This window comes from Perognathus longimembris, chromosome 6 (assembly GCF_023159225.1).
Source record: "Perognathus longimembris pacificus isolate PPM17 chromosome 6, ASM2315922v1, whole genome shotgun sequence".
NCBI classification, from domain to species: Eukaryota; Metazoa; Chordata; class Mammalia; order Rodentia; family Heteromyidae; genus Perognathus; species Perognathus longimembris.
The window spans coordinates 67,290,611-67,305,172 of record NC_063166.1 but is presented as its reverse complement, the minus strand read 5'-3'; the positions used below and the strand labels follow the sequence as shown (position 1 = coordinate 67,305,172).

Below are 14,562 nucleotides of genomic sequence, written 5' to 3'. Positions count from 1 at the left end.
AAAACATCCTTCACGGGCAGAGTCTACCTTTTCCTAGCCGAACAGTCTAGCACACTCAAGCCCTCAGGTTTTCTTTGCAAGTAAACCTCTGCTTTCATGTCAGTATTTAGCCTTCGAGAGAAGGGGACTTTCTGGGGTGGCCACTGGGCGCACAGCGGCCTCGCTCACCTCACCCGCACTTGTGAGGCAGCAGCGGGGCGCTGGGTCCTTGGCCTTGCCTAAACTCATGCAACAACTGAACACACTTTCCCTGCCACGGTGGTGTGTGGCCAGCTGATCCAAACTCCTGCAGCAACGCCAAGAATGCACTTGGAAAAACTGAGCCGACACGGTCCTTGGTCCTGAGCCTTCCGGACTTGGCAATCTTTCTAGGTGGAATCTTGAGGGAAATGCAACAGCCATTTTTTTCCCCAAAACCAATCTGTGCACCAACTTCCTTTTCATGTATCCCTTAGATTGTTTTTAGGAAAAATTATAGAGTATGGCATGGAACAAACCGATCATCCTGGTAAAACAATTTTGACTATGCAAATTAAAAGCGTTACATTTGTTAAAATTTCACGTATGCACATGCCAGCTAGTGGTTATTAAAATTCCTATTTATGTTGTCATGTAGCTGGGATGACAGTGTGCCAATGTACCTAGTTTCTATTGGTTGAGAGGGTGCGTGAACTTTCTGCCTGGGCTGGTCTTTTTTTTTTTTTTTTTTTTTTTTTTTTTTGCCAGTCCTGGGGCTTGGACTCAGGGCCTGAGCACTGTCCCTGGCTTCTTTTTGCTCAAGGCTAGCACTCTGCCACTTCAGCCACAGCGCCACTTCTGGCCATTTTCTGTATATGTGGTGCTGGGGAATTGAATCCAGGGCCTCATGTATATGAGGCAAGCACTCTTGCTACTAGGCCATATCCCCAGCCCTGCCTGGGCTGGTTTTGAACAGTGAGCCTGGGGTAGCATGAGCCACCACAAGGCATCCAACTAAAACTTAAAATAACAATAAAGACAATTCTTTTTTATCAGTCGTGGGGCTTGAACTTTGAGGCCTGAGCACTGTCCCTGAGCTCTTCAGCTCAAGGCTAGCGCTCTACCGCTTGAGCCACAGTGCCACCTCTGGTTTTCTGGTGGTTATTTGGAGCTAAGAGTCTCGTGGACTTCCCTGCCCTGGCTGGCTTTGGACTGCAATCCTCAGATCTCAGCCTCCTGATTATAGCTAGGATTATAGACGTGTGAGCCACTGGCACACGGCTTAAAGACACACTTAAAAAATTTTATATGGAGTGAAACTATGTAACAGCCATATGTACACATCAGAGGAGGGTCAGCAGTCTGAAGCTTCACCATGGCACTTGAGGCTGGGCTGTGCAGATGCAGGCAGGAAGCATGGGCACTGGCAGCTTCCAGGCCTCCAGGCCTCGGCCTTCCCATAGATGGGGGAGGGTCAAGTAATGCCAAGAAAATGCCATCCACTGAAACTTCCCACCCAAGGACATCTGCAGAATACAAGCCAGCTACATGCAGCACAACACTTACCCTGGCAAAGTGGCTGCTCTTCGGAGCACTGAGACCCCCAGGAGAAATGGCTTGATGACAGTGAAGACTTGTCCCACGCTGGTTTCTTTAGGTAGAGCTGCAGACTACTGGACAGTGGACAGAGGACATTAGCAAACAGGAAATGTCACCTTACATATTAAGAGTGACAAATTCACTCCAGCCTGACAAAACAGGCAAAGCCTCCCTGTACATATTGAGGAAACATACCCTTTTAAGTCATTAAAAATACACTAGAGCAGCTAGTAGTTACAGTAAATCTAAAAAAGGAACCCTGTCAAGTTTTCTCTTCACTTGATTGATGGTGTGTGTGTGTGTGTGTGTGTGTGTGTGTGTGTGTGTGTGTGTGTGTGACTTGTGGGGCTTCAAATCAGGGCCTGGGTGCTGTCCCTGAGCCTCTTTGAGCTCAAGTCTACCACTGTACCACTTGAGCCACAGCACCACTTCCTTTATTTGAGTGGTTAATTGGAGTCTCTCAGGGACTTTTCCTGCCTGGGCTCGCTTCAAACCACGATCCTGAGATCTCAACCTCCTGAGTAGCTAGGATTACAGGTGTGAGCCAACAGCGCCCAGCTTGATACATGTTTTTATTAGCTCGGCAGCCTGGGGTTGTTACATGAAAGAACGCAGTTGCCCTTGGAGTTTGGGCACTGCCGGCAGTGTGCTACGCTCTGTACACTCATGGACAGTCCCAGAAGGGTGAAGCCCCACCCGCCTGTGAGAAGCAGCACTGCCACATGCTGTGTAAGTGCCAGTCTACATCAGCCAGTCTTGCAGTGCCAACACTCGTTCCAGACTTTCCAATTTATGTGCAGGGACAAGAGCAGGAAGCGTGGGTGCTGTCAGATTAGGATTTCAAGGAGCAATCTCCAGTATCACAAATCCCACCTTCCTTGTAGCTCAACAGCATCCGCATAACAAGGCAACCCATGAGAGGCACCCTCTCTCTAGGCAGGCCCCTGATGGGTGCAGCCTGCTTTTCCAAGCAGGGTTCCGTTTCAAGTGCAAGTTAGCCATCAAAATGACAGCAGCACAGGCCAGAGATAGAATCTTTCCCATCTTCTCAAACATTTGCTTTCCTCATCCTACTATAAGGAAGCCTCCCCCTTAGTTTCAACACTGCACTCAACAGCTATGATAGGACACTGAAAGCCAGATGTCACCTCACAACCACCACCACCCGGGCCCAGTTCCACATCCTCACAACTCCCTCTGGCAAGGGGGAAGCAGGGGGCAGCAGCCATTTGGATTTCATTGGCCTTCACAGAGCTAGTATTACTATCTCAGCCTAGCACCAGCTCACAGACCTGGTGTATTACCTAGGTGACAGGCACCAGCACCCCTGCTCCAGACAGGATAGACAGGCAGGTTGTATGTGCAGAGCCACACACCAGCATGTGGCCCAGCCTGTATGCTGGCCCATGGGTCAGAGATGTAAGTGGCAGGATGTAATCCCTGCTTTGGATAATAATGCATTCTAAGTGTCCACAGACACAAGGGGCTAATGCACAATGACAGAGAGGCACATGGAGCAACTACTGCCACCAGGTGGTAGCCACATTAGGGGAGCCAAGTACCACCACGGGGAGTCTGCCCCATCACCAGGCGGTCACCCAGTCACCTAGACACCATCAGGCTTTCACCTGATGACCACAGAGCTACCTATCAGGCACTCTCCAATGGGATTGCAAGATGGCCCCAAAGGCAGGAAAAGTTAACGGAGCTTTACTTAAGCTTCACTTCTTTCTTTTTTCTTTTGGTGTATTATACATTTTTTAAAAATTTCCCTATTGGTCTTGGGGCTTGAACTGTCCCTGAGCTTTTTTGCTCAAGGCTAGCACTCTACCACTTCGAGCCACAACGTCACCTCTTCCCAGGTGGTTAACTGGATATAAGAATCTCACATTTTCCTGCCCTGGCTGGCTTCAAACTCTGATCCTCAGATCTGTCTCCTGAGTAGCTAGGATTACAGGGCAGGTGCCACCAGCACCCTGCTTCTAAAATTGTTTCTGATAAGCACTAAACTATTTCAGCCCTCCAGAGAAATCTTGGGACTTTTATCTCAGAGGCCAACCCTGGAGTACCCAGCCTCCACTTGGGTTCATTCAGGTATCAAGGACCTTGCACGTGCTTCACTGGTGAGATCAAAAACATCCTGGACCTGCAGTTCACCCATTCAGAACCCACTGGGAAATGTCAAGCTGGAGACGGCAATTTGGCCAAGCAAGGGCTGGGGAGGCGCACTGTGTGCATCTCCCTCGAAGGGAAAGCACTGGTCACTTTCTCTCGTCTCACAGTGCAACACTTCACCAAGTCACAGAGGAAGGAGTGCCCCAGGTAAGCAGGCTGGCGGCCGCTCCTCCCAGACCAGCGCTGCACACAGCTGGACTCCCACATCATCCGGCGGCCACAGAGGATGACCGAGACCACAAATGCAGGTTGTATAGGTTTATTTTTCCAATACCACAGAGACATAAGGAGAGCCATGTTTCTCTCTGGGCAGCCACTTGGCCAGGGCCAGGGGAATGCTGGACCTTTGAGATCCCCTACAGGATGGGACACGCTTGGGCTCCTGCTCCCCGTCTTTGGTAAACAGACACTTGAGCTAACAACTTGGGACTTTGCCAATACTGCATTTAAATCACCTCATTGCCAACTTCTCATTCATGCTTCAGATGGCAAAAAATAAAACAAAAAATAAATGCCACCTCAGGTTAAACGGGGGGAAAGTCACCTTTCAGATGAAATAAAACTTGCCCAAGGCATACAATTTTATATTTCAAACAGAAGCACTCACATAGGTAGACAGACCTGCCTGGATGAAACAAAGGACTTTTCAGCTCTGCAGCAGAGACAAGAAACAAGGCAGGAATGGGGTAGGAAGTCAAACATAGGGGTGTCTGCCTGTTGGAATGTGTTGGGCCTCAGGTATTACGGTAACAAGGGGCCTGGAGCCTGATGCCTGAGGGTTGCCTAGAGAACTTACCTATGGATTCAGAAGCACTTAACACTGGTAGCGGTGATTTGTCACAGGGACAAGAGGAGCCACTGAAGGCTGGAGCAGAGGACAGATGCGGGGAGCAAGACGCCTTTGCTCAGTGGCGTGCACGCGAGCCAGCTGTGGCTCTGCAGCTGGCAGATCCCCTGGTGATGGGGGCCAGCCACAGATCACAGGTCAGTCACTTCCCCATCACACGAGGCCGCACAGCACTCTGGCTCTGACAATTGGTGGAGAGAAGTAAATGACACCACTTTAATGCAATTGATGCTGAGATGTAAAATAAGGAAGAGACGCTCATGTTCTCTGTACAATACATCCATTTACAGAATTGGCCAGTACTGTATACAACATATAAATACAGGATAAAACATTAGAGGTGCATAGAGCATACTTACAGAAGCCAAAAAGTTCACTTTAAACAACCAAGAAAGTTAAAAATATAAAAATAAGAAACACACTGCTTGGAAATGTAAAATGACTTTCACAGACACGTGTGTGGAGAGGCCCACGCCAGAGTTCAGTGCTGGGGTGGGCGGCAAGTAGGAGTCACCCACAAATGTCCACAGCTGCCTCACCAGGTCTACAGAAGGCATATCCATCCATAGGCCGCAACCTCATTTCCTGACCCTGCTGTCCAAGAAACTCAAGCGGTCAAGATTCCATGAGCCCATGGGTCACACAGAGGCAGGAAGGTCCCAAATGGCTGTGACCTGAGGTTGGCAGGTGCTTAACCCCCCTGGTGGGCAACCATGGAGTAACCCTGTGCAGCTTTTTCCCAGCCATCAACTCCCCAGAATAGCAGGAGGAAGACCGCAGGGAGGGCGGGTGGAAGACTGACTGCTGCTGGGGTCGGGAGGCTTCCCTTGGAGAGCATTGCCTTCTGGCTTCCATTTCAAGTCCGTCTGGGGGTCAGGTTGGCTCCTCTGCCACACCAGGCTCTGAGTCTAAAAGAGGGGTCAGGTTGGCTGGCCCTGGGCAGTCCCATAGGCTGGCCCCCCAAAAACCCTCTGGCAAGACCAGAAAGGTTGACAAGTGGCAGAGGGCTTTAGCACTCAAAGTTTTAGGGGGAGGCAATTGCCTAAAGACAAAAGAGTCTATTTCATCAGTGACATTCTGTATACAGATTTAAGGTCAATCATTATCAAAATACACACACTAAATATACAATTTTTCCAATGGCCATAATTTATTATCTCACCACAAGGCACAATACACATAGCTTTGAGGGTCCAATGCAGTCATCGTGGCAGAAGGCGCCACAGCCCTGGCACATGATCATGGCTTTCAGGCTGCACGCACACTGGAGCGAGATGCTTTCCACTGTGCTGCTGTCGGTAAACATCTGCAGGGAGAGGGACGCACTGTGGCTGGCACCGAAGTTTGCTTTGTGGCTCAGCTGCACCACACTGCCTGCAAGGCCTTTGGGAAAAGCTGGAGAGCTGGAGGCGTAGTTGAAGCTGGTAGAACTCAGCTGGAGTTTGGAAAGCTTCCCATACAAAGCCTGCTTGATGTTGAGTTGAGAGGGGATGGAAGAAGGCTCCAGAGGTTGACTGAGCCCCTTCCCTGGCTCTCGGGGTAATTTCCAGAAGGGCAGGTCCATAACAAAGGGTACTCCTTGCAAGTGACCCATCAACTCCAGAGGACTGTGCCCAGCACCTTTTCTGTTCTCTGCATTTGCCTTAGGAGAACTCCCCACAAAAGCCTTCTCGTTCTTGATGCTGCCCGCAGGCGTGGGTGGTGGCTTCGGAGCCCAATCTCCCCGTGCAGTCTGTATTCCATCAGACCCCAACTTCCTGCTGTGAACAACTGGAGGGACCTCAGCAGGCAGGGGCATGGGGTCTGAAGATGGGGGGCGCTGAATGGTTGTAGCCACATTCCTAGGGCCAAAGAGCTTCTTCCCTTGGCCTCCAGCATGGCTGTGGTCGCCCGGGGAGCCCCCGGCCTGCGGTGGACTACCAGGGCTGGCCTGTGGAGAGGGGAGTGCGCACGGCACCCTCGAGGTAGTGAGGTCTCCTGTACTTGTGCCTGGGGCAGCACTGGAGCTGCTGCACTGGGATGAGGCCTGGACTTCCTTCTGCTCTTCAGGACTAAAGGAGAAGAAATGTTCTTTGGAATCCACGTCTCCTAGCCTCCCAGAGGTGCCTGGATTTGTCACTGGATGGAGGGAGTCTGAACTTGGGACTGTCTTGGAAATCCGGGGAGCTCCAGGAGTCTGCGTGGTCTCGGCCTTGTCAAGACAAGGGCTTGCTTCACAGTTCTTAGGCAGAAGAGGCTCCTTCAACGCCTGTGAGGCAGGACTGCTTTCCCTAGGCTTGTGCAAAGCTTCCATACCCATGAGGCCACTCTGGCTCTGCTCTCCTGTAAGTGGTAGTTGTGTCGATTCTGGCTTGCTGCCTCTGTGGCCTGGAGGAAGAACCTTCTCCAAGGGCAAATCACCCTGCAACAACTTTATCACCAGTGGACTGGCGGCCTCCACTGAGGAGCTGGGCCCAGGCAGGCACATGGGTCTTGGCTGATGCTCGGAACTGGCCAGCAGCAGGGAGGCTGGGGTCTTCGTGGGAACCGCACACACACGGGACACCCAGCTCTGGGGTGGAGCCATTCCCTCTGTCCTCCTCGGCATGCCCAAATCACCGTTCACCTTGGACAGCGGGGTGCAAGGGTTCCAGGCATGCCTCTCCTTGTTCATCACCGATTCCTTTGCCACTACGGCATCACTGGTGTCAGCTTCACTGCTGTCCTCAGTGAAGGGGCCTTCAAAGTCAGAGGCTGTGTCTGTGGATTCACTGTGAGGACTCAGGGCTTCAGAGCCTCCATTGAGTTTTAGCTTTTCCATGATAACCTGCTGGCCGGCGCACCTGCCGGCCTCTTGGCCTCTATGAGGCCAGAGAGAAGCACAGTGGTCAGGGGAAGTCCCAGCCTCCTCAGCCTCACTCTCCTCATCCTCCTCAGCCTCCTTGGCTGGCAAACCGCCAGCTACTGCGGCAGCGAGGGGAGCAGCTCTCTCCTGCTCTTCTCTGACTAGGGGCTCCACAGACGGTTCGTTCTCTCTGGATTCTGGCTCAGGCTGTTTCACTCCCTCGTCATTTGACAGGAATGGCATCCAATGCACAGCCTCGGTCGTCAAGGCTTCCTGTCTACTATTACCGCCCCTCAGGGGTGGGCTTGAGTCACCAAGTCCTAACTCAGCAGCAAAGGTTTTGTCCTGCAGGCAGGCAGGCAATGATGATTCAGGTGTGGAATCTTTCCCATCAGGCTTACTGCCCACGGCCTGGCCCATTCCTCCTTCTAATACAGCTCCCACTCGAGACGGCACAGGATCATTCTCTGGTGGAGCAGTGGCTCCTGGGTACTCATTCCCGCCTTCCCAAGAAGTAGTGCCAGCCATATGCTCAGTTCTATTATCTAGATGCAATTTAGGGTGCTCCACTAGCCTCTCAGCCACTGGGGTTTGGGAGGAGAGTGGGGACAAAGCCTGGCACGGTGGGTCTCCAGTGGGTGCAGTGGGGGGCTGGGAGGCATCTTCCAGCCCCCTTGTGAGTGCACCAGAGGCCCTCTGCAGTGCGCAGCTTTCCTCCTTCTTGAGAGAGGGAAGGTCCTCTCTCCTGGTTCTGCACATGGCCATTCGGGTCTGGGCGTGTTCCCCATTCAGAGGACAAGGCGGCAGTAATTGTGCTCGCTGTATATCTGGCGCACTCTCTCCAGGGGTGCCTGGGGCTCCCCTGGGCTCAGAGTGGCCATTGGTCTCACCAGCATCACCACCGTTGCTGCCTCTGCCACCTCCCTCATCAGTGGCCCCGCTGCCACCTCCACCCGGGCCACCCCCCCCTCCGATGGCAGTGGCGGCCGCCTCTCGATGGCCGTGGTGGCCTCTCGCCCCTCGGGCCTGCAGAGCACGGGCTTTAATGTCTGCGAGGGTCCTGGCACCAGTCCAGCCCCGGCAGGAGGCGTCCGTGATGGGGACGATCCGGGGGCATATCTGGTAAGTGGGCTGACCTTTAACCACCCAGGGTGGTTTGATACGTGAAAGTTGAATCTGTAAGAAAAGCATAAAGAAAAATAGTTTTAAATGGGTGAATAGGCCTAGGGCCTACACAGCAAATCCAGAGCACCAATAGCTTAGAAGTCATAACCTAGAAAAATCAAGTAAATTTCCTAAAAAACCATCACAATAAAATGGCTTCCCGTGACACCACTTCATTTTGATTTGATTCTGCTTCAGCACTAAAGCCCCAGCTCAAATTTAGTTTCAGTGGGACTGTGTGCATCACTATAGCAAAGAACCTAACACTGCTTAATAAAAGATTAAAAACCCCAAAGGATTTTGTCCTCTAGAGATAATTTTAATTCCTATATCCTAAATGTAAAGTCACCCTTAAGAAATGATCTCTTTTCTCATTAATTCACACATGGGCTCCCAAAGGTCTCTGTCCCTGCAAAGGGGCTGGGTTGACCTCATGATTTCTCCAAAGACATCGGACATCAGGGCAGTCAGGAATCAAACAACTGCTTACCCGGATGGGCGGGACTTTGGGCTCCTCTTTAGTGGGCTGTGGCTTTTCGGTGTGAACACTTTCAATTGTGTTACGAAAGGACTGACGATCTTCAAGCCGGGGTTTCTTTTCGGGAAAGGATGCAGAGGCTGCCTGCTCAAAGGATTTCCTCTTCTGGTCCTTTGGCTCCTGCTCCACAGTGTCCTGAGGTAAGCTGGGAATTCTGTCTGGAGATGCAGAGGCACGTGCTGAGTTGTCTGGCTCCAGCTGGATCCGGGAAGCCTCAGATTCGCTTTTGAGACCCTCCTGGCCAGGTGCTGCAGAGGACATGCCTGGCTGAGGGGGGCTGCTCACCCCTGCTGCGTCCATCTTACCCTCCCCATCTTTGGAGAGCTTGACATCCGGCACCGAGTTCGCATCCTTGGTATCTCCGGCCTGTTCTGCCTCCTGTTTTTTATATAGATTTCTTCTGGCTCTTGTTCGTAGTTCAGGCCGAGAGCGTTTCTTGAAATACCCATCCCGCTGACGAGCACTCAGGCCCCGCTGTGGCCGCACTGGTTCTCCTGGGACACTCAGAGCGCTCTTGATTTCAGCCACCTCCTGGCCCGTGTTCTGCTGCAATGACTCTTCTTTGGTCAAGCCCAATCTGTAAGCCACAGACACACAATCAGTTACAGACCAGGAGATTATGTCCCTATTCCTCCGAAAATATGCAATCAAGATAAACAGAAAAAGAGATAAATGGTACATAATACTAGCCATGGTAAAATAAACATTAGCTTCACAAGCAATGAGCATACTTCCTCCCATACACTATATAAGATAGGACCTCATCAATGTTTCCCAGATTAGTCTTGACCCTCTGGGCTCAAGTCTCCTAGAAGTCAGCCCCTATTTATTTGATTTTGATGGTACTAGGGTTTTAACTTAGGACCTAGTGTTTCCCTATCTAGCACTTGAGCCATGACCCCACCGCCCACATATCTTAAATACCTAATACAACATAAATCCAGTTACCTCTATCCTCTCAAACACTCACACCAAGACTTAGAGCAACAAGGGCCTTACTTTTGTCCATAGTAGTCTTCAAAGAATTTTTCTTTCCATTGTTCTATCTTCTTTTCCTTCTCCATTTCCTGTCGTATCCTGACTTGCATCTCATGAGTGAATTCACCTGCAGAAAAAGAAGACTTCTAGTGAGTGCATTCAGAATATTCACATCTGTCTACCCTATAGGCAGCTAAGTCTTCTAGTTCTATTCTACCAGAGGTGTGTTTGTTTTGGCAGCACTGGAGGAGTTTGAACGCATTGCTTCATGCTTGGTAGGTAAGTGCTCGACCACTTCCACCATGCCCCCATCCCTTTTTCCCTTAGATATTTTTCAGATAGAGTTTTGTGCTTTTTACCTGAGCCAGCCTTGGATGGCAATGCTCCTACCTACACTCCTATATTGCTGAGATTACAGATTATAGACATGCTCAATCATGTCTGGCTTGTTTGTTGAAATGGGGTCTTGTTAACTTTTCTTTTTTTGGTCAGTCATGGGGGCTTAAACTCAGGGCCTGGGCACTGTCCTTGAGTTCTTTTTACTCAAGGCTAGCGCTCTACCACTTCCAGCCACATCTCCACTTCTGGTTTTCTGGTGGTTAATAAGAACTGTGATCCTCAGATCTCAGTGTCCTGCAGTAGCTAGGATTATAGGTGTGAACCATCAGTGCCCAGTCTCTTAACTTTTTGCCTGGGTTGATCTCAAAACATGATCTTCCAAATCTCAACCTCCTTAGTAGCATCCAGCTGTTTATTCTTCAAAAGCCTACATACAGGAATGGCCCTTGGCTAACCAGGAAAAAAAATGCATTGTGACATATATTCCATTTTTAGGCATAATCAGTTGAAGTGAACATTAGTGTCTCTGAGCTAAGTCTTGTGTGGAAGCTATGTGAGGAATGAGTTAAGAGAACCCATAGACCATTTCTGAATTTGATGACTGTTGGCAGTCTACATATAGTCATACACAAGACTGATTTGTTGCAGCAAAAAAAAAACAAAAAACTGGCATCAACAAAAGGTAAAGGGTAAAGGCACATGAGGCAGTGGAGGGGCAGCCATGCAGAGAACTCGGCAGACCTCCCTGTGGAATTCCACGGGGCACTATTAATTCTCCCAGACCTGAGTTAGGAACCGGTTGGACTTTAAGAGTTCCTACTACTATGACTGATATGAATAGCTGTTACTGTCGGTAACATATTTCATGATGAAAACATCTGTTGTTCTTAATCAAATACCAAGAGGGAAAAAGAATGGAAAGCCAAAAAGGGGGGAGGGGACCAAAGAGGGAGAGAGAAATAAGTTATCTATATCTTTACATCTACATATGTTATGTATATATACACATATGAGGAAAGGGGAAGAGAGGGAGAAAGAGAGATTGGTGAATGATCGATCAGTGGTCTCCTTTTGACAATGTGTGGTCAGCAGTAGTATCCTACATGATCAGTTTCCACAAATCCCAAACTCATGGCACCAAACCTCATGAGCTTCCCTAGCAGATACGTTGCATTTGCTGTTACAACTTACTTATGGGAGAATTGTAAGGCCTGCACAATGCTGTGCATAGCGGCCCCTGAACCTTACCCCATGTGTTTACCATGTTGCCAGTTCCTATTATTTTTCCCAGTAAATCACAGTCTTGAGTATGACTATATGTAGACTGCCGCAGTCTCAGAAATGGTCCTGGAATCTTCTTAACTCATTCCTCACATAGCTTCCACACAAAATTTGCCTCAGAGAAGCTAATGTTCACTGCAAGTGATTATGCCTAAAAACTGAGTATATTAGTGTCACAGTGCACTTCATTCCGTTCTTCCAGACAATGCCATGATCACTAAAGGAACAGACATGTATCATTTTGGCTTATTTGTGGTACTGGGGTTTGAACTTGGGGTCTTGTACTTGCCACAGTGGCATTCTACCACTTGAGCCCCTCCTCCAGCCCTACTTACCTATTTTAAAGATATGACTTGCCAACTTTCCTGCCTAGGTTGACCTTGAATAACAATTCTTTCTCTCACAGCTTGCTTCCTTTCTGAGTAGCTAGGATTATAGACCTAAGCCATGTGTCCGGCACATGTATACTTTTAATGATGAAAAGAAGATGAAAAATGGAATACACACACACACACACACACACACACACACACACACACACACACACACACACACACACATCTGAGCACCAGTGGCTCATGGCTATGATTTAGCTACTCAAGAGACTAAGATCTCAGGATCATGGTTTGAAGCCAGCCTGGAAAGGAAAGTCTCTATGAGACTCTTACCTCCAAATAACCAATAAAAAGCTGGAAATAGAGCTGTGGCTCAAGTTGGTAGAGTGCTAGCCTAGAGCACACAAGCTCAGGGACAGACAGCTTGCAGGCCCTAAATTCAAGCCCCATGACTAGCATGCATAGATTAGATAGATAGAAAGATAAAGATAGTGGACATCCAAATAGCATTACTTTTTCAGAGTTGTGGCATATTTACACCCACCACATTTATTGGTACTGTAAGGAAAGCCTGCCTCACACTAATATCCTTTTTTTTTTGGCCAGTCCTGGGCCTTGGACTCAGGGCCTGAGCACTGTCCCTGGCTTCTTCCCGCTCAAGGCTAGCACTCTGCCACTTGAGCCACAGCGCCGCTTCTGGCCGTTTTCTGTATATGTGGTGCTGGGGAATCGAACCTAGGGCCTCGTGTATCTGAGGCAGGCACTCTTGCCACTAGGCTATATCCCCAGCCCACACTAATATCCTTTTGAGAAAAAAATAATAGAAAATGAGTGGTTGGGTTTTAAACGCCAGAAGCCATACAAGACAGAGCATAATGCAAGCACATCTCAACCATGTGAGGTGAAGTCTACTTACCATCAGCCAGGCGTTCCCGCCAGCTCTGAGCCGCATGGGTAAAAAACTCATTATTAAGAGCACTGCTGCTGAGGCGCAGCAGCCCATCTGTCCCCACCTAGAGAAAAAAATCAAACATAAATAAGGAAACGAGAGAACAGGAGCCCGCCTAGACAGAGGCCAGAGGAACTCTGCACTCGCACCTGTCTGTCCACCTCAGGTAGCAGGAAAAGAAGCTGCTGCTGGAAGTGTGATGGCAGAGCATGGAAGGTCCTGGAGTTTATCAGGGCACGGAGGTTGGTATTGACAAGAATGGACCCAGGCGTCTCAAAATCTATCTCTTCACCTCTGTTGCGCTTCATTTGACCTGTGGGTTGTTGTTTGTTTGTTTGTTTTAAGCAACAAGAAGATATACATTTCAGCTTCTTAAAGCAAATGTCAACTAGTAGGAAAACTTTAGTGACAGCACTCAAACTACCCAAAGCTCTATTCTGTACACAACTGGCTCAATTGTCCAGACCGTCCCAACCTCTATGTCTGTTTTCAAATTACTGTTGTTGCCATCACACCTAGTACACCCAGTACCCTTGGACAACATTCTACCATGCTGTATCACAGGCAGAGAGGGGTGGGGTCTGACAAAGCTGCAGAATGGGCTCTACAAAGCCCAACTGGAGGCTGTCAAAAAGGAAACCTAGTTGGTGTACTACAGGAAAACCTACAGAAGCCCTTTTAAGTAAGTTATGATCACCAGGAAGAAATGTACTAGGGCTTCTCAAAGCCAACTACTCAATTGTCCAGACTAGATTTTTTTTTTTCAAATTAGATTTTTAATCAGTGAGGAGGAGCACAATGTAGCACTACTGAGTTTGTCTGCATCCCCAAACTTCAACTCATGCTTCCACTCCTTACACTGGCTAGATTATAAAAAGGGAGTTATCTATAGGATGCTACCGAACGGGGCGGGGGGAGGGGGGGTGCGCAAAAACAGATGTGAGAATTCTTCACACAAAAGGTGAGAGGCAAATTTCACTCACTTAAACAGTGAGGCATGCCCTGCAGGGATAGACGGAGCAATGTGGCACCAACTCTGTCCACAAACAGTTCATCATGTCTATGCATGAAATAATCAAAATACTAGGTAAAACAAGGCAAACATAGAAGGTCACCCAAGAAATGAAATCAAACTGGAAAAGAAACTCAAGTAGAAGACATCATCTCTTTACTGGGCCTGCAGGAAACCCCTTTACAGGCAGAGAAATGAGTGCCAAGCCACTCACCTGTGGCTGGCTTCCGGAAGCCTCTCAGGAGTGGGGCAGGGTCCCGGGCAACCTCGGCCTGGCCACGAATGACAGCACTGGCCAGGGCCAGAGAGCCGCTGCTGCTGCTGGATGGGCTGCCACTCTCACCATCGGCATGGCGCCCTGAGAACCCTAAAGGCACAGTATACTACTGTCAGAAGTATCACGTACCCACACTCTCAACACAAGCAGACTTCTCCCAGATCTCCCTGACATGTGGCCACCAGTACTGAGGTGCCCCCATCTCCCAGTCTTGAGCTGGCAGAAATCACTACCACATGGTCTGGCTTTAAAATGTCACCTTAATGAATTTCTTTTGGCATACCCC

At 49.4% G+C, this 14,562-nt stretch overlaps 1 protein-coding gene across 1 annotated transcript in view; it reads right to left on the bottom strand.

Moving 5' to 3' along the window:
- Positions 1-4,771: 4,771 nt before the first annotated feature.
- Asxl1 (ASXL transcriptional regulator 1) overlaps positions 4,772-14,562 on the bottom strand; it is a 50,945-nt gene continuing 41,154 nt past the window's right edge. The window contains exons 8-13 of the mRNA XM_048348998.1: positions 14,214-14,366; positions 13,137-13,300; positions 12,955-13,051; positions 10,105-10,210; positions 9,058-9,682; positions 4,772-8,579 (exon numbers count right to left, since the gene is read on the bottom strand). Coding sequence (XP_048204955.1) covers positions 5,733-8,579; positions 9,058-9,682; positions 10,105-10,210; positions 12,955-13,051; positions 13,137-13,300; positions 14,214-14,366 — 3,992 coding nt within the window. The 3' untranslated portion in view covers positions 4,772-5,732. The remainder of the gene's footprint in view (positions 8,580-9,057; positions 9,683-10,104; positions 10,211-12,954; positions 13,052-13,136; positions 13,301-14,213; positions 14,367-14,562) is intronic.